The sequence below is a fragment of the Urocitellus parryii genome, chromosome 5 (genome assembly GCF_045843805.1).
Source record: "Urocitellus parryii isolate mUroPar1 chromosome 5, mUroPar1.hap1, whole genome shotgun sequence".
Lineage (NCBI taxonomy): Eukaryota > Metazoa > Chordata > Mammalia > Rodentia > Sciuridae > Urocitellus > Urocitellus parryii.
The window spans coordinates 196,699,784-196,725,068 of NC_135535.1; the positions used below are offsets into that span (position 1 = coordinate 196,699,784).

The 25,285-nt window shown below is 36.9% G+C and overlaps 1 protein-coding gene across 1 annotated transcript in view; it reads left to right on the forward strand.

The window, feature by feature from the left end:
- The window catches only part of Fhip2a (FHF complex subunit HOOK interacting protein 2A), a 36,963-nt gene extending 12,631 nt beyond the window's left edge, over window positions 1-24,332 (forward strand). The window contains exons 4-17 of the mRNA XM_026389182.2: window positions 1,578-1,682; window positions 2,133-2,255; window positions 7,712-8,005; window positions 8,364-8,560; window positions 9,841-9,955; window positions 10,463-10,539; window positions 10,622-10,814; window positions 10,921-11,090; window positions 11,446-11,589; window positions 12,690-12,780; window positions 15,697-15,840; window positions 20,466-20,606; window positions 20,946-21,049; window positions 21,142-24,332. Of these exons, the coding sequence (XP_026244967.1) occupies window positions 1,578-1,682; window positions 2,133-2,255; window positions 7,712-8,005; window positions 8,364-8,560; window positions 9,841-9,955; window positions 10,463-10,539; window positions 10,622-10,814; window positions 10,921-11,090; window positions 11,446-11,589; window positions 12,690-12,780; window positions 15,697-15,840; window positions 20,466-20,606; window positions 20,946-21,049; window positions 21,142-21,247 (2,004 nt within the window). The 3' untranslated portion in view covers window positions 21,248-24,332. The remainder of the gene's footprint in view (window positions 1-1,577; window positions 1,683-2,132; window positions 2,256-7,711; window positions 8,006-8,363; window positions 8,561-9,840; window positions 9,956-10,462; window positions 10,540-10,621; window positions 10,815-10,920; window positions 11,091-11,445; window positions 11,590-12,689; window positions 12,781-15,696; window positions 15,841-20,465; window positions 20,607-20,945; window positions 21,050-21,141) is intronic.
- Window positions 24,333-25,285: the final 953 nt, after the last annotated feature.

Below are 25,285 nucleotides of genomic sequence, written 5' to 3' on the forward strand. Positions count from 1 at the left end.
TCTCCTTTAAAAAAAAAAAAAAAGAGCATGGAAGTGATTGATCAGGAGCCTCCCCTAACTCTAAAAATCTCTGATTCTATTCTGTGAACTTCTATAACATGTGAAAGGCAAACTGAAACGATAATGGACACACTTTAATACCAAAGAGAATTCTGACTAGTTTTAAAGACAATTTCCTTCTAAGTGTATAATACATTTCAATTTTAGGTTAAATGCATTCAATTTATATTTTCTAAGCCACAAATTCCTAATAACCTGTAATTCATTGTCTTTCTGCCTATCTCCCCAACCCCTATCCTTGGAGAAAGTGATTCTACAACACTAAACTGTATAAGTATTATTTGATTTTTTTTTTTAGCAAAGAGTAATTGTACTCCTAGTAAATTTATTTTGATACAGGTGATTATAAATATTATTAGCATTTTACCTGAATAGTGCAAGAAACTTATTATCTTAAAAAATATCATTGTATGGGCTGGGGCTGTAGCTCAGTGGTAGAGCACTTGCTTAGCATATGTGAGGCCCTGGGTTCAATCCTCAGCACCACATAAAAACAAATAAATAAAATAAAGGTATTATGAAAAAAATTATTTAAAAAATATATCATTTTGTAGCCTGGTGTGGTGGCATATCCTATAATCCCAGTGGCTTAGGAGGCTGAGGCAGGAGGATACCCTTTTGAGACTAGCCTCAGCAATTTAGCAAAGCCCTAAGCAACTTAATGAGACCACGACTCAAAATAAAAATAGATAGGTCTGGGGATGTGGCTCAGAGGTTAAGTGCTCCCGGGTTCAGTCCCCAGTACAAAAAAAAAAAATTGTCCTTGAGATTACAGTTTATACTATTTCCAGGTAGCACATCTATGATGATGGTTTGGGAAGATTCCTTTTATGATCATATTTTAAATGGAAGGAAGTATCAGTGCTTAATTATAGAACATGTAAGCTGCTGATTCATGTTCTCTTCATCTACAGTGTGAGTTATCATTAGGTTTACCTACTTTTCAGCAAATACTTAAAATAACTGGCATGTTACAAATATTTTTTTAGTGAATATTCTTTGCCTATAATTATCACATTGTAAATACTTTTGCAGCAAATTTAGAATAAATCACAACAGTGTGTACCATAGGATTAATTTTACATTAGTATGTGTATTAGGAGGCTTTCTTGCTCCTGTGTGTGGATAATAGAATGTTATTGATTACCTGTCATTAGTATAAGTCAGAAGCTTCTGCCTTTGCTCCAGCAGGGCATCAACTACTATAGTTTTGTGTTACCCTTGCATTTATAGGTTAATGTTGCCTGAACCAACTCTTAGCAGCATATTATCACTGTTTGTAATCACTCGAAGCTATAGTTTTCTGCACTATATTATGGACTCAGATGTATAATTTTTTTTCTAGAATACCAGACATTAATATTAATTGAAAATTTTGTTCTGACAAAGTCAGTGGCCAACTGCATTTTGTCTTTTGGAGGTGGAACGCATTTGCAAGTGTCCCTCCTCCTCTGTGTTAGGCGTTCAGGTGTGTTTGCATTATTGTTCTCTTCCTGTTTGCTTTCCTTCCTAACCAGTGCCCTCCAGGAATGAAACAGCAGGTTTTGGTGTTCTACACTAAGCTCCTGGGAAGAATCCGGCAGCCTCTGCTTCCACACATCAACGTGCACAGGCCAGTGCAGGTCTGTTGTTCCCCTTGCATGAAATCATTTGGTTTGATTTCTTTTGGTATAGAATAATTTTGATATTTTCCCAAGAATAAAGTCAATAAAGGAAATTATTCTAAAAATAATAAGCAAATTAGCAAATACTTGAGTTTTCATTATATATGGTTATATTACTTGTACTTTATGTCTTTTTATTTCTCTTCAAGTTTCATACATTATTATATTTTTTTTTACTTTATGTCTATGATATTGTGAAAAGAGTTTATTATGTACCCCATTAAAATTTTAAATTAATGAACTTGAAAAATTTACTATTACTAAGTTTATTTTTATATGTGATTATAAATATTGTTAGTGTTCTAATTCATGCAAGGTATTTGCATTAGTTGAAATATTTAAATATCCTTAAAGCAAATGAGTGGCTATTTACATACTTTTTCAAGGTTTTAAAAATGTTCTTGACAGAAACTGATTCGACTCTGTGGTGAAGTCCTTGCAACACCAACGGAAAATGAAGAGATTCAGTTCCTCTGTATTGTGTGTGCGAAGCTGAAACAGGATCCCTACTTGGTTAACTTTTTTCTGGAGGTATGCTATGCTTCTCAAACCCCAAATATGCCTCCATGCAGATCGTTATGAAAATTGAGTTCTGTGAGTAAGCTAAGGAGGAATTACACTTTGCAAGTTAACAGAAAGCTTGTTTCATTTCACAGAATTGTTTTTCATTTAAGATCACTGTTTTGGGGCTGGGGTTGTGGCTAAGAGGTATAGCGCTCACCTACCATGCGTGAGGCACTGGGTTCGATCCTCAGCACCACATAAAAATAAAATCAAGATATTGTGTCCACCTATAACTAAAAAATAAATATTTTAAAAAAAAGATCACTGTTTATTCTAATTTGAAATCTCCTGGGAAAAAGAGATTTTCAAAGAATGCAGTTGAGCCAGATACATAGGGCGGTACCAGGTCTAGACAGTATCTGATTACAGCTTGTTGGAGAAGTCACCACAGTTCAGATCAGACGGATTCAGCCAGGCTTGCTCCACTGTGTGATGGGGTAATCTAGCGTGGGGCAAAGAGGACATGTGCAGATTTGGAAAGATGTGAAAAATCACTCTTCAACCTCATATGGCAGCTGGGTTTGCTCTAATTATTTGTGCTGTTTTATAGCCATAATCATCAAATCATAGTTTACTTAAGTCAGTTGATGTTTTGGACTTCACTTTCAGTCTTAAAGTATAAATTAAATTTTGTGCATTCTTTGCTTGCATTTGCTTTCTTTGTTCCAGTAGTGAAAACAGGAGTATGTTAAAAAAAAAAAAAATAGCTACAGTGTTTTTATTTAAAAAAAAAAAAAATCTCTTTTGTCTGTCTTTCATTTTAGATTAAGGTGTAAGTTATATGCATCACGATTTACTCCTTTTGGTCTATATCTCTGTGAACTGACAAACACATAAAACAGGGTAACCACCACCACAGTCTAGGCACAAGGTTGCCCCCCATCTCCCACCCCCAGGCCCTTGGCTGTCCATGCTTCCGCTCCCAGCCTCCAGCAGTAATGGCCTGTTTTCTGTCTTGACAATTCTCTTTTCAAAAGCATGTGAGCCTGCTTTTCCACCTAGCTCAGTGCAGCCAACATCTGTCCAGGCTCTGGTTCCCTTGTTCAGGTGAGTAGGTCCCTGTGTACCACAGGTTTTGGTTCATCAGTTGGGGACTTTGGGTTTTTTCCTGTTTGGAGCAGTTATAACAAAAGCTACTGCAAACATTCACACACAGATTTTTGTCTGAATTTAGATTTTCATTTCACTTGGAAATATTCTTAGAGGCAGGATTACTAGTTTGTTGTATACATATATACATGTATTTATTTTCATAAGAAACTGCTAAACTGTTCTCCAAAGTGGCTTTATCATCTCACATCCCAACAATATTTGGAAGTTCCTTTTGTTCCCTGTCCTCACCCAGCACTGAGTGTTATCAAGTTTATTGTTGTTGTTGTTGTTTTTTTTTTTTTTTTGGTGTGTGTGTGTGTGTGTGTGTGTGTGTGTGTGTGTTTGTGTGTTTGTTAGCCACTCTAATAGATGAGTTTGTCTTCTACTCACACTTTTGAAGAAATAATTTAGGACCCTATTAGGCACTGTTAACTGAAGGTAGGTAAGTGGTTTAGGGACAAAATTTATATGAATTTTAATTTGTAGGTAGTGTTAAAGACTATGAATGCCTGTTTTTCATGGTGTGCATAATATTTTATACATTATTATTTTACAAGTTTGATTCAAAATGATTCGAATAGTCTTATGATTTTATATTTCTAAATATTTGCCAGTTCTTTTATAATAAATAGATCAGTTTGAGTATGAGATTTTTCTTCTCAAAGTTCATTTTTGCTAATGTTTTCTTAGATCCTTTGTGTACTTTAGAGATATGGATTTTCCCCCAAACTTAAGTTTGATTTCTTTCTTTCTTAAAATTTCTAAAACTTGTTTCAGAAGTATGTAGCTACAAGTCAGAAGCAGAAGAAGTTCTCAGGCCTATAGGTAGAAATAGTGAGATGTACTTTTTGTTCCTGCCTTCAGAGAAACTTACATTTAAACCACTATGAAGAACACCCTTCAGAATGGTGACATGCCTGCTTTCTGCAGCATTTTTTTTCAAATATTTATTTTTTAGGGGAAGATGGACACAACACAATGCCTTTATTTTTATGTGGTGCTGAGGATCGAACCCGGGTCCCGCCTGTGCTCGGTGAACGCTCTACCGCTGAGCCACAATCCCAGCCCCTTTGCAGCATTTTTATAGCACATATTTCTCCAAAGCCTGAGGTGGTAGATGTCTCCACTTTTTTGAATAAATACGCATATTCACAAGCTTTTAATGTCAGTTATTATAGCATTCCTAGCATTGGAGTTATTTATGTGCCTTTCATATTCTCCTGCTGGTCAATAAGCTCCTTGAGGATAAGGACTCTGTCTTATTAATCTTTGGTTTTCCCTAGCTTCTCTAGTATCTAGTACAGTATAATAACTGCTTAATTAACCCTTGAAAGAATGGATCTTTAGAGAAATGCAGTTTTATACTTTAATACAGATGGTAGTGAAAATATTTTGCACTTCTCAAGCATGTGTCCCCTGAAGTCAAATCTCTTTCATTCGTATTAGCTAGTACATGCACTTACTATGGGCCAAGTGCATACATATGATAGTTGTGTTAGAAATAGTTTTTGCCCAAAGTTGTTTACAGTGTGATGAAGAGGGGACGATCAATGTTCAGATACTGTGATAGAGGGTGAAATAAGGTGAAGATCATAAAAATGATTCAAATGAAATTCCCTAAGTGCTCATAGGATGAAGAGTGACATTTGTTCTAGGTCATCAGAAAAGACTTCATGAAAGAGGTCACCTTTGAAATGAGCCTTGATGGATGTTTAGGTAAGATTAGGTGAACATAAGGAATAAAATATGTTCAGAAAACACTAAGATGTGTAAGAGTAGCCTGGACAGGCTAGGAGCTGCCAAAGGATTTGAATGGCAGGATGGAGATTCACGCTTAATTGTGGACACTGGGGAGCCACCAATATTTCTTGAGCAGAAATATTATTACATGACAGTCTCTGCCCCTTAAGAAGTGAAATTGGGGCCAGGCACAGTGGCACATGCCTAAATCCTAGCCACTCAGGAGGATTGCAAGTTCAAAGCCAGCCTCAGCAATTTAGCAAGGCCCTGTCTCAAAATAAAAAAATAAAATGGGCTGGGAATGTGGCTCAGGGGTTAAGCATACCTGGGTTCAATTCTTAGCATCAAAAAACAAAACAAAAGAAAAAACCCAAAACACAAAGAAGTGAAATTGGTAGCAGCACTTTGTACAATGGGTTCCTTTGGTAGGAGAGAGAAAAGTGGGGAAACCAACTTGGAAGCTGCCAGAGTAACCCTGACAAGAAATAATAAGAACTGTAACTGCAGGTGCAGTGGCACATGCCTGTAATCCCAATGGCTGGGGAGGATAAGGCAGGGGGATTGCAAGTTCAAAGCCAGCCTCAGCAAAAGCGAGGTGTTAAGCCTCAGACAGAGACCCTGTCTCTAAATAAACTACAAAATAGGGCTGGGGATGTGGCTCAGTGGTCAAGTGCCCCTGAGTTCAATGGCCTGTATCCCCCACCACAAAAAAAAAAAAAAAAAAAAAAAAAAAGAACTGTACCTGAGTTACAGCAGAGGGTTGAGATGAAGACCTGGAGGTAAGCGCTACCTGGCTGTATAACTGCTAAGGTACAGGAAGCAGATCCTGAAGTAGTCAAGCTACTGCTGCCCATGGAAAGAAGGGAGCCCCAAAGGAGCTTGTTTTGAGGGAAAGAGGATAATTTTGGTTCTGGATGCTTTGAGTACTCTACATGATTCCCTGAGACAATGAGCAGGTGGTTGGTATTGCTAATCTGTGATTTAGGAGGGAAGTCTGGGTTTTTAGAGGTTCAACAGTTGTGTGTCCAAAAGTGTTGTGAGAACCAGTGAGATCCCTTACATGGAAAGAGACATTTTTAGTGGAAGCACTTTGCAAGAGTTGGGCAGCAGTTGCTATCACCTAGGGAACTTGTCTAAATGCAGATTCCTTGGTTCCACCTCTAGACATTCTCAGCAGGTCAGGACCCAGGAATCTGTTTTTTTGTCAAGCCCCACAGAAGACCAGGGTGCCAACAGTCTTGGGTTATACTTTGAGAAATACTACTATATGGAGAGTTTCTTCCTCTTGTTCTTATTCAAGATAGTTTCCCCAACAATATTATTAGTATTTTAGATGGAGTGAAATATCTTACATTCATAAAAACTTTGATTTGAAGTTGAATTTGTAAAAAAAAAAAGGGGGGGGGAATTATTTGGCGTATTCACTGGGTTCCATAGAGTTGTTTTTTTTCTAATAAATGTGTGCTCAATTTCTCAAGAAGATTGGTCTAAACAAAACTTAGTAAAAGTGATGTATAATCACGGTAACTTTGGAAGTAGAACCTTGACTTCCTTCAGCTTTAACGAGCTCCTGAGATGAGCAAGTGCTGTGGTGGCCCTGTGTGGAAGCTGCCTGTGATCGCCTTAGCCTGTCTGTGTGATCTGATATTTATTCTTACATTTAAGTAGAAATAGCATCTTCCCTTGAAACTAATTAATTTCGGCAGTTAAGATTTTCTTTGGGTGTGTGGAAGAGGGCACCAACATTTCAAGTACATTTTCTTATCCTCAGATACAAATAAAAATGTCTCAGAGTGATTTCTTGTATTTTTATGAAGCCGAAGGATAAGGAAGTATAAGGAAAAAGTTCATATATATTTAAGAAAATTTGAGAACTTTGGTGGAAATTGTAATTAAGTCTAACTTTTTAACTGAACTTTTGATTTTAAAGTATTTTTGTTTATAATTTTATGTCTTCTACCCTCATGATCTTAGAAGAATTGCCAATGAGACACTGTATTTATAGTAGCCTAGTAATAAAGAAAAAAATAACTATAATTGAACCCCCTCACACGCACACACTATTATTAGTTGGTTTTAATTGTGATCAAATAGTTATCTTTAATATTTTTCATTATGGTAAGGGTAAAACATTTTGTAGTTAATATGAAGAGTATCATTAATTTCTATGCAATTGTAAAATTATATATAAAGCATGGTTTGTTAAAAGTCCAAAGCTGGGCACCATAGCACTGACCTGTAATCCAAGCTACTTGGGAGGCTGAGGCAGGAGGATCACAAGTTTGAGGGCAGCCTGGGCAATTTGGTGAGACCCTGTCTGAAAATAAAAAGGGCTGGGAATGTAGTTCAGTGTAGAGCATTTGCCTGGCATGTGTGAGGCCCTGGGTTCAATCCCTAGCACCATCAAAAATTTTAAAATAATTGAGAAAAGAAATGGATATTTTCATTTTACATAATACTTATGGCTATTTAGACATGTGGTATATTAGTTATAGAAAAATCCATGAAAGTATGATTTCTGGTTATAAAGTTCTTAATAATATGAACCTTATCAAATATACAAACATACATATGTTTGTATTTCTTTTCAGAACAAGTTGAAATCATTGACTTCCAAAGGAGCAACAAATGTAATTTCAGAAGACATATTAAAAGGTGAAGATTCCTTGTCAGCTGACACAGGACAGTCCCATCAGCCAGAGGACCTGCATGGTGCCACCGGAGTAGAGCCCGCGGAGTCAGAGGAGGAGCCCCCTCATCAGATGGACGACCTGTCCACGAGCTTGGATGACCTCAGTGTCACCTCACTGCCCGAGGCCCCTGTTGTTCGTCCACACCAGGACTATAATTTAGTGAATTCTTTGTTAAATCTCACCAGAAGTCCTGTGAGTCGTCCTCTTGACTTTTTCTCTTTAACATGATCACATGCATGTAAAGTAGAGAACATCAGACATGGTGACATAGAGCTATGATCCCAGCAACTCTGGAGATGAGACAGGAATCTCAAATTCAAAGCCAGCCTCCGTAAGTTAGTGAGACCCTGAGCAACTTAGCAAGACTCTGTCTCAACAAAAATATAAAAAGGGCTGAGGAAGTGGCTCAGTTTTAAGTACCCCTGGGTTCAATCCCAAGTAATGAAAATAAATGTCAAAATAATGTAAAACACTGAATCCTTTTATATTGAGTTTTTCCAGCTTGATGAGTGTCTAGTTCACGACTTGGAGGGTATGTCTTTCCCCTTAGGATGGCCGGATAGCTGTGAAGGCCTGCGAGGGCTTGATGCTGCTGGTGAGTCTGCCAGAGCCGGCGGCCGCCAAGTGCCTTACTGAGAGCACTTGCTTGTGTGAGCTCCTGACTGACAGGCTTGCCTCCCTGTACAAGGCCCTACCTCAGTCGGTGGACCCGTTAGATATTGAAACCGTGGAAGCAATTAACTGGGGGTAAGCACCATTCTTTGTATTTTCCCCTAAAAGTGACCTCTTATACCTACATTCGAAAAAATGTTTTTATTTCACAATGATAAAAATCTTTAGTTTTGATCTTTACTAATGACACTAAATGGAATATGGAGGCGTACATTAAATTTATCGAGTGGTAACAAGGTGGTGTGGGGACAGTCCAGCTGTTATATAGTTGAGGTACTTTTATTTTGTCTATTATGCTGATCAGTTTTTGAGGGTTTACATTAAGACCAGGAACTGTGGTATGATGTGGTGGCCATGCCCATAATCTTAGCTACTTGGAAGGCTCACAAGTTCAGGGCCAGGCAATTTAGCAAGATACTGTCTCAGAATAAAAACTGAAAATGGCTGAGTATGCAGCTCAGTGGTAGAGCTCCTGTGGATTCAATCCATAATGCCATGAAGCAAACAAAAAACCAAACAAACATACCCAGTATCTTTACCCGGTTCTTTTTATTAAAAAAAAAAAAAAAATCTAAAGGAGGACTCTATTTTTTCTGATAAATGACTCACATAGCCTCTACAGCAGTCTCGTGTGTCTTGTGGCCTGCTTGAGTGGAATGTCTCCTACTTCATTCTTTCATTCCTCTTCCCACCTTTTTGGACTCCCCACTCGATTCTTATAAGAATATATGATTATTGTAGAACATTTTATAAGTTCTTAAAAAGCAGCATAAACAAAACTACTCATAATCCCACCACCTATTAACAGCCTGCTATTTTGACATGATTCCCTTTTATTTTTCTCCAGATGTTTGACCCTTCCTTGTTTTTCATGTGCTTTTCCATCCAGACTGTGTTCTGTCACCTTGCAGGTAGACATTGGGACTGGATTGCATTTTAAGGCCAGAAGAGCAGCTGGGCAGCCGCTTTCTCTTTGCAGATCCTCTGTTGCCCCCTTTCTTCACATCCCAGCAGCTGAGAACCTCCCCCTTTCACTGCCATCCCTTGGTCAGACTGCTGGCAGAAGCATGAGGCGCTGTGTAATTGTTTTTTCTCCTGCTCCATCCTGCTGTAGTCTCTTTTCCCTCTTAGGGGTGAAAATGATTTACATCTTTGATTTAAAAGGTTTTCTCTTACCTGTGATTCTGCCAAAAGTCCCCTGTGATTGTCATCCAGCATTGCCTCTGTGGACATGACATACCGTGTGTTCTGAGTTCATTTTATAATGAACATCCCTGTGCCCTGGCGTTCCCATGTGTGCTGCATGAGCTCCTGCCCTCGAGTAACCCCGGCTTGTTGTTTCCCTCTGTCCACAGCTTGGACTCGTACAGTCACAAAGAAGATGCTTCAGCATTTCCGGGAAAACGAGCCTTAATTTCATTTCTTTCCTGGTTTGATTATTGTGATCAACTCATTAAGGAAGCGCAAAAGGTTTGAAGTTTTTAGTTTTTTATTGATAAATTTAGAATATGTCAACTAAGTAATCTGTTTGAATCCATAATTTATATCCCCAAGTAAATCTAATTGTCTTAGGATACTATGTTTAGTTAAATAAATTTTTAAAAATTGTATGTATATGTGTGTATAACAATTCTTGACCCAACCAAAGTTCAAGTTATGTCCTTTTCTGTTTCTTTGAGTATTCTAGTATAGTGCTAACAAACACTGACTTCACAACATTGTCTACCTCTGGTTCTCCTTTTGGGGAAGATGTTAACTTCTTCCCCAAGGTTATTGGGATAATGTTTTCATTCTGTTCCTCTTATTTTGGGAAATTAAAAAATGTGAATAATCAAATAGCTAACTTCTAATTTAGGTTTTTGGTTGATAGGCAAGCATTTACTTTCTATGTTAACTTGGGGAGTGCAAACTGATTTGCTGATATTACAAATTAATCTCTTTCCCTTAAAAAATAATTACGCTCATACTATATTCTAGACTGCTGCTGTTGCTCTTGCCAAAGCTGTTCATGAAAGATTTTTCGTTGGTGTTATGGAACCTCAGTTAATGCAAACGTAAGTACCTTCTTATCTTAAAAAAAAAAAAAAAAAAAAGACTGTCGTTTCTGCCCTCTAATGACCTGTTTGTTGTGCTCAGTTCTGAGATGGGTATTCTGACATCAACTGCTCTGCTTCATCGTATCGTTCGGCAAGTAACCTCTGATGTATTGCTTCAAGAAATGGTGGTTTTTATCCTTGGAGAACAGAGGGAACCAGAAACTCTGGCGGAAATTAGCAGACATCCTTTAAGACATAGGTTAATTGAGCATTGCGATCACATATCTGATGAGGTAAGTTGTGTAATGATTTAGTATTGGGCTTGGATTCTTTAAAGTACTGATTTTAATATATGTGTGAAGATATTTTTCAGTCAGCTTTTATCAACTTTGGTTTCAGATAAGCATCATGACATTGAGAATGTTTGAACATCTTCTACAAAAACCCAATGAGCATATTCTTTACAACTTAGTCCTAAGAAATCTTGAAGAAAGAAACTATACAGAATATAAACCTTTGTGCCCAGAAGATAAAGACGTGGTAGAGAATGGCTTAATAGCAGGAGCAGTGTAAGTATGTGTTTGATTCTGTGAGTTGAATGTTCACCTTGGAGACAGAACTTTCTTAGTTCTTTCCCTATGCTTAAAAAGTACCTCTAATAGCTTACAAGTTTTAAAAGTAAAATCCAGAAGTCCTGATACTACCTACCATCCTTTAAAATTGTAAGACATTCATTAAACCTCATAACAAAATTAGCATAGTCTTGATATTGTTAGTATAAAATAGTAATTTGTTTATAAAAGATATTATTCCTCAATTTTTTATATTAGAAAAATTATGTAATTTTTTTCAGAACATAGCAAAGACCCTTTGGTTTAGAAAATGTCATAATAATTTTTTTATGCATCATTAAATTAAACATAGAGATCTGGAAGAAGATCCATTATTTACTGACATTCCACCAGATAATATTTTATCAAACCAAGAGTGGCTTAACTCTTCACCTCCTGCTACTCCAGACCACCCTAGAAATGATGGGAAAACTGAAGTCCATAAAATTGTAAATAGGTGAGTTGCTATATAAATTTGACTTATATCTCTTTTATTTGTTTTTATAATATATACTAGCCCTGCTCCTAGATTGTTTAAAATATATTCAAAACTCAGTCTCCTTCAGATAGTATGTCAGCTTTTTAAATTTATTATATAGCCCATGACAGCCTAGGAGTAGCTGTGGATGCCGAGAGAACAGCTCTGCTTAATAGAAAAATAAATCTAAAAATAGTAGTGGTTAATTGAATCCTTGAGTATCCAGGTTTATATATGTAAAAGACTTAATTTTAAGTAATTTCCAATTATAAAAACATTTGAGAATAGCCAATTTGACAAACTGTGCTTATTAAGCATGTGTTAAACAGGATATTCCTTGTTTTTAGTTCATGATTTTGTAGTTTTTTTAAGTACCTTTTCTGTGGCAGTTTTCTTTCTTTCCCCTGTCCTTTTAGTCCTGTCACTGATATGCCTGGGTATGGCAGTTGATGTTAAAAAAAAAAATTGCATGTGGCTCAAATGAAAAATTGTGGTGCATAAAAATTTCTGAAGTTCAATTACTTAAAAGCTAGTTTCCTGAGATTAATAGATACCATGGCAATCTGTCATTGTGAAGCAATCTAAAAAGAAAACCAAAAGTCCCTTTTAGGCTTACTTCTAGCTCAAGTGGAATTAATCATTGTTTAATAAAACTTTAAATAATCAGAGTATTTAATCAGTGAATTGGAAATCTGATTCATAATAAGGACTTAAAATATAATTTTATTTTTCAAGTATCCTTTTGTTTTTTTGTTTGTTATTAGGTACCAGGGATTGAACTTGGGGGCACTCGACCACTGAGCCACATCCCCAGCCCTATTCTTTGTATTTTATTGAGAGGCAGGGTCTCAGAGAGTTGCTTAGCACCTCACTTTTGCTGAGGCTGGCTTTGAACTCACAATCCTCCTGCCTCCGCCTCCTGAGCTGCTGGGATCATAGATGTGTGCCACTGCACCTGGCTCCAATTGTTTTTAACGCTTGAATAAACTTAAGATATTACTAGATACTTTAATAGATACGAAAATACTATTGGATTATGAGAGTATTTCTGTTTTTAATTGTGGTCTTTTTCATTCAAGTTTTCTCTGTCTGGTCCCGGATGAAGCAAAATCATCCTACCATGTTGAGGGCACTGGATATGATACCTACCTCCGAGACGCTCACAGGCAGGTCAGTGACATGATTAATTTTTGGAAATGAGATCTAAGTGCACTTGCATACCTTGTCACATTGCCTAGTTGCCCACAGCCATTACCCCAAATCAAGTAGTCCAGTTGTGACCTTACTTTGCATTTTTAACTAACTGTGGTCTCTATTTCAAGTTTTCTCTATGCTCTGTTAATTTTGTTTTTTTCTCTTTAAGTTAAATTTCACCTGGATCCATTTCCCCTATTGATCCTACACATGATAGCATGATAATTCTGCCCACCCCCCACCCTGGTGCCCAACTCTCGGGCTGTTATCCTCAATTCCCGGTCCCTAGTATTTGACATGTGTTGCTCCACTACCCACCTCGCTCCTTTCTTCTACCTTTCTGAAGCTGCTTTCTCCAAGATTTAATTATTAAATGGTCTTCTCTCATTCTGATTTCCTTTCTATAGCATTTTACATTGAAAAATGTAAAAAACAAATACCACTCCTTTAACAAATATATATTAAGATAAAATTCACCATTTTAACAATGTCAAAGTATACAATTCAATGACTTTTAGTACATTCACAGTGTTGTGCACTATCATCACTAACTCACTTCAGAACATTTTTGTCACTCACCTGACTGAGTTAAGCAGTCCCTTTCATGTTTCCTCTTCCCACTCCTCCTCCCAGGCCTACCCCCTGGGCCACCAGTCTGCTTTCTGTTTCTGTGGCTTTGCCTCTTCTGCTATCTTCTACCAATGGGATCGTACTATATGTAGCCTTTTTTTAAAAATTAAAAAAAAAAAAATCTTTATTTTGTTTATTTATTTATTTATTTTATGTGGTGCTGAAGATCAAACCCAGTGCCTTACATATGCGAGGCAAGCGCTCTGCCACTGAGCCACAACCCCAGCCCCCTCTATGTAGCCTTTTATGTCTGGCTTCTTTTATTTAGCATGATGTTTTTAATATTCATTCATGTCATAGCATGCATCAGTACTTTGTTTTGTGGCTTCAAATATTCTATTGAATATTCATGCCTACAAATCATCATCTAGTCTAAAATCAGATTTTTATGCAAATTTTTAAGAGTTTATAGTTTTAGCTTGTGCATGTACAGTTAGGTGTTTTTGTTTTTTGTTTTATTTGTACAGGGATTGATCTCAGGGACACTCAGCCATTGAGCCACATGTCCCACCCTTTTCCGTATTTTATTTAGAGACAGGATCTCACTGAGTTGCTTAGTGCCTCACTGTCACTGAGTTTGCCTTTGAACTCATGATCCTCCTGCCTCAGCCTTCCAAGCCTCTGATGTTACAGGTGTGCACCACTGTGCCTGGCTGTTTTTGTTTTTGTTTTTGTTTAGTCTGGGAATTAAATGCAGGGGCGCTGTACCACTGAGCTCTACTCCCAGTCTTTTTGAGACAGGGTCTCACTGAGTTGCCTGTGCTGTCCTCAAACTTGTGATCCTCCTGCTTCAGCCACCCGAGTCTCTGGAATCACAGACCTGCACCATGTGCCCCCAGCTCTTTTTAGGTCTTTAATCTATTTTGAATTAATTATTGTATATAGTGTGGGGTGGAGTAGATATCCGGTTGCCTTAGTGCCATTTGTTGAAAAGTTCGTTCCCATGTATTGGCCATAAACATAAGGTTCATTTCAAGACTCCATTTTGTTCTACTGGTCTATGTTTCTGTCCCTATCCCAGGACTGTCTTGATTATTGTCTGATTATTCAATATGAAATTAAGAAGTATGAGTCCTCCAACTTAGCTACTTGTAGTTCCTTGTACTTCCAAATGAATTTTAGAATTACTTTGTCCATTTCTAAAAAGAAAAAAATGGGGGGGCACTGTTAGAATTTTATAAGGATTATACCGAGTCTATAGATGTAATTGGGGAGCAGAGCCATCTCAACAATATTGAATCTTCCCATTCAGGAGCACGGGATGGCCAAGATTCTTCAACAGTATGCCCTAGTTTTCAGTATACAAGTCATGTACTTCCTTTGTTAAATTCATTCCTAAGCATTTCATTATTTTCAATGCTATCATAAGTGAAATAGTTTTGTGAATTTTATTTTCTGATTTTTCATGCTAGTGTATAGAAAACAACTGATTTTATATATTGATCTTGTATCTGCAACTTTGCAGAACTTGTTTAGCCCCTCCTATTTAAAACATTAACCTTCTTAGGGCTTCTGCAGCATAATTATAGTTATATATATATATTTTTTTTTAAAGAGAGAGTGAGAGAGAGAGGGGGACAGAGAGAGAGAGAATTTTAATATTTATTTATTTTTTCTTAGTTCTTGGCGGACACAACATCTTTGTTGGTATGTGGTGCTGAGGATCGAACCCGGGCCGCACGCATGCTAGGCGAGCGCGATACCGCTTGAGCCACATCCCCAGCCCATAATTATAGTTATATAAGTATAATACACCAATTAAAAAATAAATAAATTGAAGGAAGACCAATAGAGTAGAGAAGAGGGGTGGGGGGGAGGAGGAAGGAAGGGGAGGAGGTAGTACTGAGAATTAAATGAAGAAAACTGTTATATGCATTTTGGAGTATGTTAAAATGAATCCCACTATTATGTACCTCTGTGGTGCACTAAAAAATAAATAATTAAATAAAAAGTGCTCAAATCTGACATGAAAATAACTAATGATTAAATGCTTTAAAGAAAGAGCAAGAGCACAGTTATTAAAGGAAGTATCTTCTCCATGTTAAACCTGCCTTTCCCACCAGCGTATACTGGTGACCGCAGGAGAGAGTCCTCCTGGTGCCCCTCCTTGTTGGGTGTCACCTGCCCCCTAACTGCCTCCTCCCCTAGGGTACCTCACCCATTCAGATGCTTCTTTATATGCCTACTTGAGGAAGTCACTTATATTCTATGTCAATGTGGTTTTTGTTAGTTCTTTAATGATCCAAATGCTTTCCCCCCTAGTTCCGGGACTACTGTGCTATCTGCTTAAGATGGGAGTGGCCTGGGTCTCCAAAAGCATTGGAAAAGTGCAATTTAGAAGAAGCTTTTTTTGAAGGTCATTTTTTGAAAGTTTTATTTGACAGAATGGGCCGAATTCTTGACCAGGTAATGCATTTTAAAATACTAATCTTTGTATTATTTTGTTAGCATTTAGCATGGTACAATCTCAATCCTTGTTTAGATTTTTCTGTTAAGTACTTCTGTTGTTTTCTTATTTTTCCACTAGATGACTTTTGCATATGGATTAGTTGCCAAGAGCTGGCGAATTTCTGATGCATTGAGTATGCTATTGGCCTAGTGGCCATCACTTGGCCTACTAGACACCACAGAATTGTGTATCTTACTCCTCATGTTGTGGTGACTTCCTTTCTGAGTAACTTAGCATTTTAGGTGTTACAGTCAGTGAGTAAAAATAGAGAGTAAAACTTGTCAAGCTTAGTTCAGAAAACCCCATATGTCATTTCAATAGAATCTTGAACACTCTGATCTCAGTGCGATAATGAACTTGTGTCTTCAGATAGAGAATTTATGAAGGGAGTAGCCTGGGTCTTTATGAATTTATGATGCTCATTTTCTTAAGAGAGAAGAGAAATAAAAAAGGTTAATTTACTAAATTGCTCAAAAAGTGGATGGAGATCGCCATCAGCCAATATCTTGCAACTGTCATGAGAAATGAATTCCGGTTATAGACTCCCTCCTCCCTCTCTGACAAACAGTGACAATAGAGTTTTGCACACCGAGATTGAGATGCACTTGAAATAAAGCAGCTGGCACATGCCTCAATACAGAAGCTGAGTTAACCAATTTAGAACTAACTTTAAATTTATATATCAAAGTGCTTGCTCTTTTGGCATTAGAGTTAAATACTTGTGAGAGCGTCAGGAGTTACAAAGGAAGTTTATTCCACAAGCAGACTTCCTTTAGTGACCAGAAAGTAGGAAGAATTATAATTTAAGAAGTATTTCACTAGGTTAGCATCTTCAATCATGCCCGCTTCCGGCAGTTACCAATAAAGAGACCAGGTCCTTGTTCTAACTACTTAATAGCATGTGGGCTATTTCTAGCATTTTGCTGTTGAAGCCAGACAGCCCGAGTCTGCAGATCTGGCGTTCCTGAGTGTGGTCTGGTGTTGCAGCTGTGTAAATCTCCTGGGTGGCCGGAATTCATCACTTGATTGTTGTTTTGCTCTAATTTGCCAGGATTAGTTTGAATCTGATCAAGCTAACAAGCAAGAGATATTAACAGTCAGCATGGAGTTAGTGATCTTTGGATATTTTGACCAAAAGCACTAAAAAAGGAATCTAAATTTTAAATAGTTGTTTGTGGCTTTAATTGAAAAATCCCCCAAGTGGTCATCACACTTGGGTGTTCTTCCTCTGGTTGGAGAGTGACACAGAAGAAGTCCCTGGAGAGAATGTCCGAAGGCTTAGAGCTCCCCGCAGAGCTGATGTTCCTCCTGTCACCCCATAGCATAGCAAGACAGAGTTCCAGTGTTATTTTATAAATGAGGAGTCCCTGTTTTATATAACTTAGAGCTAGTAAGCTCTGAAGCCCAGCCTGACACTGTTATTCTTTAGCACCTTGGTTTTCCAAGCATTTTTGGTAAGAACCTGGGCAATATGATCTCAAAGACAGTGCGTGAGTCCAGGGTACTCAGTGTATTTGGTTTCATTTCATTTTCTTTCTCTTCTAAATGTTTTTTTCTGAGAATGATATGTACTTGCATTTTCATAGGGTGAATCCCCAGCAAGGCCAAGGTAATGAAGCTGGTTAAACATTCAGTGTGGATAGTTAGTAAAGCACCAGTGTGTCCTAGTGTGGAGCTGAGAAGTTAAAGAATCCAGTGTTCACAGACACTGTTGTGGTTGTCACTCGTAGTATTGTTTTTAGCTGTGGTGATTTTAAAAACATAGCAAAATGCCAAAATCCACAACATAATGTAAAGAAAGTCAGGAAAAATAAGGAAGCCAAGTCCTGTCCTGCTCCAAGAATGAAGAGTGTGAGCTTAGGTGGGGAACTTGGTCATTTGTCCCACTCCATACTGTTACAGTGAGATTGATGCTACTTGACCTAATTTCCTACTCAAATTTGCTTGTAAGAATTAAATGAAATAAGCAATTTAAAAGACTTCTAAAATATAAATTGTTGTTTAAAACAGGAATATTTAGAAATTTTAGAGAATTATCGATTGAGATTTTTAAAAATAGTTTCCATCTTGTTTTGACTATCTGCATATTTATCCTTTAGTAGAGGGTTGACTGCTGGTGACAGCAGTGTGCTTTTCCTTTCTTTTCTTTTTTTTTTTTTTTTTTTTGGTGCTAGGGATTGAACCTTGGTGCACTTTACTGCTGAGTTCTATTTCCAGTCCTTTTTATTTTTTATTTTGAGACAGGGTCTTGTTAGATTACTAAGGCCGACCTTGAACTTGTGATCCTTTTGCCTCAACCTTCCTAGTTGCTAGAATTATACTCATTCACCACAGCACCTGGCAAATTGCTTTCAAGTCAAAGATTATCGTCCCAAAATTCAGATTTTATAATCAGTGTGAGTTCAGTAAAAAAAATGGACCAAGTCCTTTTGACATATCAGAGAATCTGATTAACTTTCCTTTCAGGTGAATACTGTATAAAGCACAAAATAAAGGGATCCTAAATAATAGATATAAACACTACTAACAGCCCCCCAAATATCAACTTGTTTTAAGGTTACAAAGAAGAGACCGATTCAGAATATAGTGAGATAATTCTATTCTGCTGAAAATAATTTTATTTTGATATCATTAAGAAATAATCTGGGCCAGGCACAGTGGCACACACCTATAATCCCAGCTGCTCAGGTGGTTGAGGCAGAAGGACCATGAGTTCAAACCCAGCCTCAGCAATTTAGCAAGACCCTAAACAACTCAGTGAGACACTGTCCCTAAATAAAAAATACAAAAAGGGCTGGGGATATGACTCAGTAGTTAAGCACCTGTGGGTTCAAAAACAACAACAACAAAAAAAAACAAGAAAAGAAATAATCTGGGCTGGGGCTGGGGTATAGCTCAGTGGGAGAGTGCTTCTTGCTTACCTTCCATGCGCAAAGCCCTGAGTTTGATCCCAAGCACTGCAAAAAAGAAGAAGGAAAGAATCAGCGTCAGCCTTAAAAATTCTTAAAGAATTCAAGACCTAGATTTTTGTTCAAATAAAGTTTCAAACCAAAGTAGTACCATACAGAGAAATTACAAAATCTAGATCATAAAATAGCCTTACTTAAAGACAAATAATGGTGGCACCTACAAGTGGCAGGCTTTAGAGATACAAAAATCTTAACAACCTGAAATGAAGAATGTACAATTCTGGACTTGTTATATTTTAAATTATTTTGTCCCCATTTTTATCAAATGCATTTTTAAAAATTTATTTTTATAAATCATTTCTTTTTACCTAAAATACAATTTAATTGTTTATTGAGTCTTGAAGAAAACTATTGGATCACAAATATTATCAAGTAGAATAAACTCTTAGACTCTATTATAAATACAAATTTCCTTTCATTTTTCTTGCTTAAGGCTACATTTTTGAAAAAGAGTGACTTGGATAATTTTTCTTCTTTTAAAACATCCACATTCAAGAGTTTTATAGTAAGAAAGACTAAGATTGTACTTCAGGCCTACGAGTTGAGATTTTATGCCCATAAAACAAAAGATATTCAGTATAATGTCTAAGATTCTCCTATGAATGTCAGAGATTCACTTCTAATTGATATTCCATTATGATCAAGGGTTTAAAGTCTGCTCAGAGGATGAGAATAAAGCTTCCAGTTCCCACTGCTAATGTTAAACTTGGTCCTAAATCACCCTTTCCTTCCCTGAAATGCCATCTCTGTTTCACTCACCTAGGTTCTCATCCAGCTCAATGTTGTTTCAGCCAATTGGTTTCATTTGGCTCCTTGGAAAAAGAAAACTGGAAGGGTCAAGAGGTTTCTTTTGAAAGTTCTAAGCAAATAATAAGGACTTGTTTTGTCTAGTAGATCTTTTGCTCTGATGTTGACACACTGTAAAGTACTTTCAGGCTGGCTTCTATGAAGAATAAATGGAAATTAACAACCAGAATTCAAGTAAAGTTGTGTATTGTATACACAATATGTCTGAGGAACTGTACTGGATAGGTGTACAATTGCAGGGAGAGCGGATTTCATGTAGTCGCTAAGCTGCTCCTTGTCTGCAAGCGCCATTTTGAATCTCCTCAGGACCTGGAGTTATAGAGTAGCAGCCATTTCTGTTCCATCCACTTCTATTCTGTTGATAAGGCTCTGTGATTGGACTTTATCTTATTGTACGTGTGCTTTTGGTAATTGGCAATCATTGGATAATCTGAGGTGGGGAATATAATTTCTGGAATAATGTGACCCTATCTAAGAAGATGAATACCTTCTCTTCTTTGATCTTGGACTTAATATGTCCTCTGTGGTTTGTAATTAATATTATATATGACACACTGGTGGGTTTGATGCCCTCTTGAACTTTGTCTCTATGCACGCTTCCTATTTTTTGTTTTTTAAGTTTTAGGACTGTGCTATATGTGCTTTGATGCAAATGGTCAGAGGTAGTTTGGTTATAGATATTTTCATTGAAGAACAACATGTGGAGGATGGATTTTTCTTTCTCAGACAAATCCAAGTGGTAAATTAGGTACATAGAGTGTGTATGTTGTACATTACTCTTGCTGTCTTTCTGTCCTTCTGCACAGCCATACGATGTGAATTTACAGGTGACCTCAGTGTTGTCCAGACTTTCCCTCTTCCCTCATCCACATACACATGAGTACCTTTTGGACCCCTACGTGAACCTGGCCTCTGGCTGTCGATCCCTCTTCTCTGTCATCGTCAGGGTGAGTCTCACTCTCTTATGTTCTCTGGCATGGCTGAACCTTTTCATATCACTGTATGTAGTTAGTGACACCCAGTGAAGAGTATTGTGTATCTATTGTTTTAAAGCAATTATCATACATTCTGAACTATTACAAAATGTGGGAGTGGGAGACAAATTTATTTGCTTAAACAATATATATAATTTTAATATTTTAAAGAACAGATATGAGTCCTTGGTCAAAGATGGTTACAGAGTAGTGAAAATTGGGGTTCTTTATTTGGTGACAGGGAGAGAGGATTTTATCCAAGAACTTTTATGTAGTTGATTTCAGGAGCTGAGCTCCCTATCTCTGCTGCAGGTTGTTGGTGACCTTATGGTTCGAATTCAGCGTATTCAAGACTTCACCCCCAAGCTGCTGTTAGTCAGAAAGCGGTTGCTTGGTTTGGAACCTGAAGGTCCTATGTAAGTCCAAATTTTATGTGCTCAGTGATCCAAATATTTCGCCCAATGTAAAGATCTGTTGATAGTCAATCTGTCCTCTGTTTTTTCTCTAGTATCGACCACATCACGTTGCTAGAGGGTGTGATTGTGTTAGAAGAGTTCTGTAAGGAGCTGGCGGCCATCGCATTTGTGAAATACCACACTTCCTCCACACCATGACTGACGTCTTTCAAGTCACTAGGGATCCGGACGATTGTGTACAGTCCATCAGAAAAGACAGTTCCACCCAGCCGAGAGAGGACGAAAGCCTTTTTAAAGGAAGTAAACTGCACAGAACCGTTAAGAACCATTGAGTGAACACGCAATAAAATGCGGCAACCTGTTTTTGTTGCTTTATTTATCACAGTGGTTCTCTCTATAGATTTGCACGTTGTTGAACCCCGGAAGCAGTTGAGGGACTTGCAGGAAATAAGGCATTTCCAACAACTGTGTGAAAGCTGCACAATTTCTGATGTCACGACTTTGATGATACTTCTGTTTTTTTAATATCCTTTTAGGCAGCAAGGCATTTACATTCTCTGGGACTCAAATGCTTATATTCTTTTGGATTAATAAGCAGCAAAAAAATTACTAATTTTATAACTTTTTACGGTTATGATTCTTATCAAACAAAAATATTTAAAAAACTGTAAATGAGAAAAAATATATATAATTCAGGAACCAACAAAGGAATTGAGTTAATTATAGGAGATAAAAATGTGTAGAGCAACATTAACTTTCTTCAGCTTTTCTAAGAATAACAATTTAATATGATAAATTCTTGATTAATATAATATATATATTTTTAAAGAAATGTTCTTTTACTCCTCTGTGCACATAGCCATGTTAGTGGTTGATTTCCATGTCTGGGTCCCAGTTGATTTAAATTGTCATTTTTTGCAGCAACATCGAATTTATGCTCATCATTGGTAGCATTTGCTAAAATGATATTTTTTTAACCCAATTAAATTAACACATACTGGGTTGAGAAGCTTTTTTCCCTCCCTTTCTGAAAATTGCTGATGAAATTGCTTTATAATTTGTTTTTGTTATCGAAGTGCGTCCAGGTGGGGAACCAACTGATAACTCTTAGCAATCAGAATGCCAATGGCCTCTTACTGTTTACATTTTTTTCATTTTGTTGGGTTTTTTTGCTGGTCTGCAATGATTCTAAAGAGATTAAACAAAACAGTCTTTGAATGTCCTGTTTACATGTTAAAGGATTGTGGGAATTCGGGGTGTCCAGGAGTGGGCACACATGGGGTGACAAGTTTAGCCAAGCTGCGCTGTGCACAGCATGCCAAGTGGGCTGCACAATTTGTTTGCTATGTCTTTCTTTTCTGTCTTTAAATGATACTTATCCCTCAGTTGTCACTTTTAAGCTTTTTTTTTTTTAAGTTGAAATATTAAGCAGCAGCACTTTCCTCTGCATCTTTCCATTCACTAATATTTGGAGAAGAGACTGTCATGTTCCAGCTGGAGAGATGTATCTCTACTCTCCTGAGAAGCCCTTTTATGTAGCATGTTTGCATATGCACATCATGTGGTCCTGTGCTTAGAAGCATGTTTTACACTTATCTGCTTACTTTATTGTATTACTATTTCTGATTTACTTTATAATTAGTTTTTACTATTAAGAAAAAAACTATATCATGAATAGTCTCAGCTTTACAATGTGTACCATTGTTAAAACAAGAAGACTTTATCTCTAATTTGATGCAAATCTTTCTTAGCTCATAAGAAATGCATTAAGTAAAACAGTGAAGCAAAAAAAGTGAGAGAGTTACTTCATGCAGGATTTTCTTCCAGAGATTTTGAGTGATAGGAAAACATTCAGTTTGCTATATTTATTGTAGTTTACTCAAGGAACACTTCAATGTCTCCACTATAGGTGGTAGTTACAATCTACAGATGTATTTAAAACAAGGCATTAAGAGATATTAGATATTTCTTAATGTTTTTGTAGTGTTTAATAGGTGTAGTAGCGATGATATTATGTCTCAAACCAAATATGTTCTTATCCTTGATTTCACAGAGGGACCTTATAGCTAATTCATGAACCAAGCTCAGAAAAGCTTTAATTCTTATATTTGATATATGTATGCTGCTTCTAAAAATGTAATTTTCCTAAGTTATAATGACTTTTATTTGTTCTCAGCTAAGGCTTAAGTTTTAGTTTTCTTCTTTCTTTTCTTTTTTTTCATATTTAGTTCAGACCTAGAGTCAGCACAAGTTATCACAGTGAGTTGAATTTGTTAACATAGTACAACACTAATCTTTTCCTCACTGTTTCTCAGAAGCTGAATACTTCAGTTATTCAGTACTTGCCACAACAATGACTAAAATGCACTGTGTTGCGTAGAAAGTGCCACCTCAAACATTGATTGCCATAGCCAAGTTCCAAACTGCATTTTAGCCCTGCTTCACATTTGTATAAATAGGTAGGCACTTTTTTTTTTTTTAACATTCTAACAGTATAGTCATTGGGTTTATTTTTGTTAATGAGCCACGTTCTTTACTTGATAGAACTCAGATTTGTCTTAGCCAATTTCATGGTAGAACTCACATAACCCTTTAATGTTCTCATAAAGCATCTGTTTGTGCAATATGGAAGCTGTGAGTGGATTCATAGCTTTTTGGTTTAATTGTACATTATTGTGTTGTACATGTGTATATATATGTGTGTGTATATATGTGTGTGTGTATATATATATATATGAGGACCAAAATCCTTAGCTTGCTTACACTGTTGCTAGTGTAAAGATTGTTACACTTAATTTTATGGGGCACAAATTATGGAATTTCTTCATAAATTCATGGTAACATTTCATAAATTATTGTATTACTATACAATTCAACATTTAATTATGAAGTTCTTAGGTATTGACAGAAGAAGTTACAGTGAAGTGCTAAAACCACAAATTGTAATTACACTTTGGGTTGTACAATATGTCAAAATATGCATGTCATTGTGACACTTGGTATGTTAAAACATGATAATCATACTTCTGGGCCCTGTAAAATAGTGTTACTGTAATACTCTGTTGGCCTCCTGCCTTGTTTACATTAAACAGAGGATATTTAGTAAATTTTTCTATGAACGTTGTGTAGGTTACTGACAGTATTATCAAGGTCTGGACTTCGTGGGCCATCTAGGGAAAAGCTATTCAGATGGCAATTGTGTACCTACCCTCTCTTCAAAGGAGGTTGCAATCAAGTTCAACTTTTTGTGCTAACAATGCATGCAGGACTAAGAGGGATAATTAAAAAAAAAAAAGAATAAATACTGTAACTTAAAACAAAATATTGTCTTACATTTTTGTAGAATTCAAATCAGAAATGCTTTATCTACTGATAAGTCTTAAGCAATGGTTCTTAACTTCACCCTTGATAAAGAGACAGTCCACACCAATCAGTGGATCACTGCAGTATTGAATCTAGGGAGAGAAAAAAAAGAAATACGTAAATATTTATGGAGGAGGTCTGTGTAGCCTAACAATTTCCCTGGGTAAATCTCATATATGTCCTCCAGTGGCCTCCTTAATAATCACTCCCCTAAAGGAAGGAAAAGCAACTAGTTCTAAGCATTATTTCTTAACATTTTCCAACACATGTTGGAACCTTTCTTTTTAGCTGACGTTTGAAACAGACTCTAGACTTACTCTATTCACTTGAGTATGTGCCCAGGTCCCTTAAATGGAAACTGAAGAAAACATGTAACACTTGACATAACCAGAAAGAAAGCCACTTATTAATCTCAACCACCAGTGACTCTTTTCAGCTAGTGTTATTCAAAATAGTCTTAGAAGAAAATAAAGGACACTAGATTGAAAGGATGAAGGAGGCTGAGTTTAGGCACCCCAAAGTTGAAAATACCCTCTTTGCCCTGAGCTACTTCAAAAGAAAATTGCTTTTTTGGAATGCATAACTGAATTCCCAGTCTAAAACCTGGTTCAAATTGCTGTTAAATATCTTCCAATGTTTTATCTAGAAAAACTAGTGATCCCGAGGGAATTGAAAGAATTCACACAACTGTTGAAGTTTTGCTGGAGTAAGAGCTATACCTCTTCTCCCCAAAATCAAAATGAGCAGAAACACTTCATGCCAGTTTGATGCTGATGCTGAAGTTATGCACAAAAGAAACAGAATGTTTTAGATGGCCTTAACAAAGGAAGGTGTTGCCTGTGGGCTGCCTTGTGGGAGACTGGGTTCTAACCT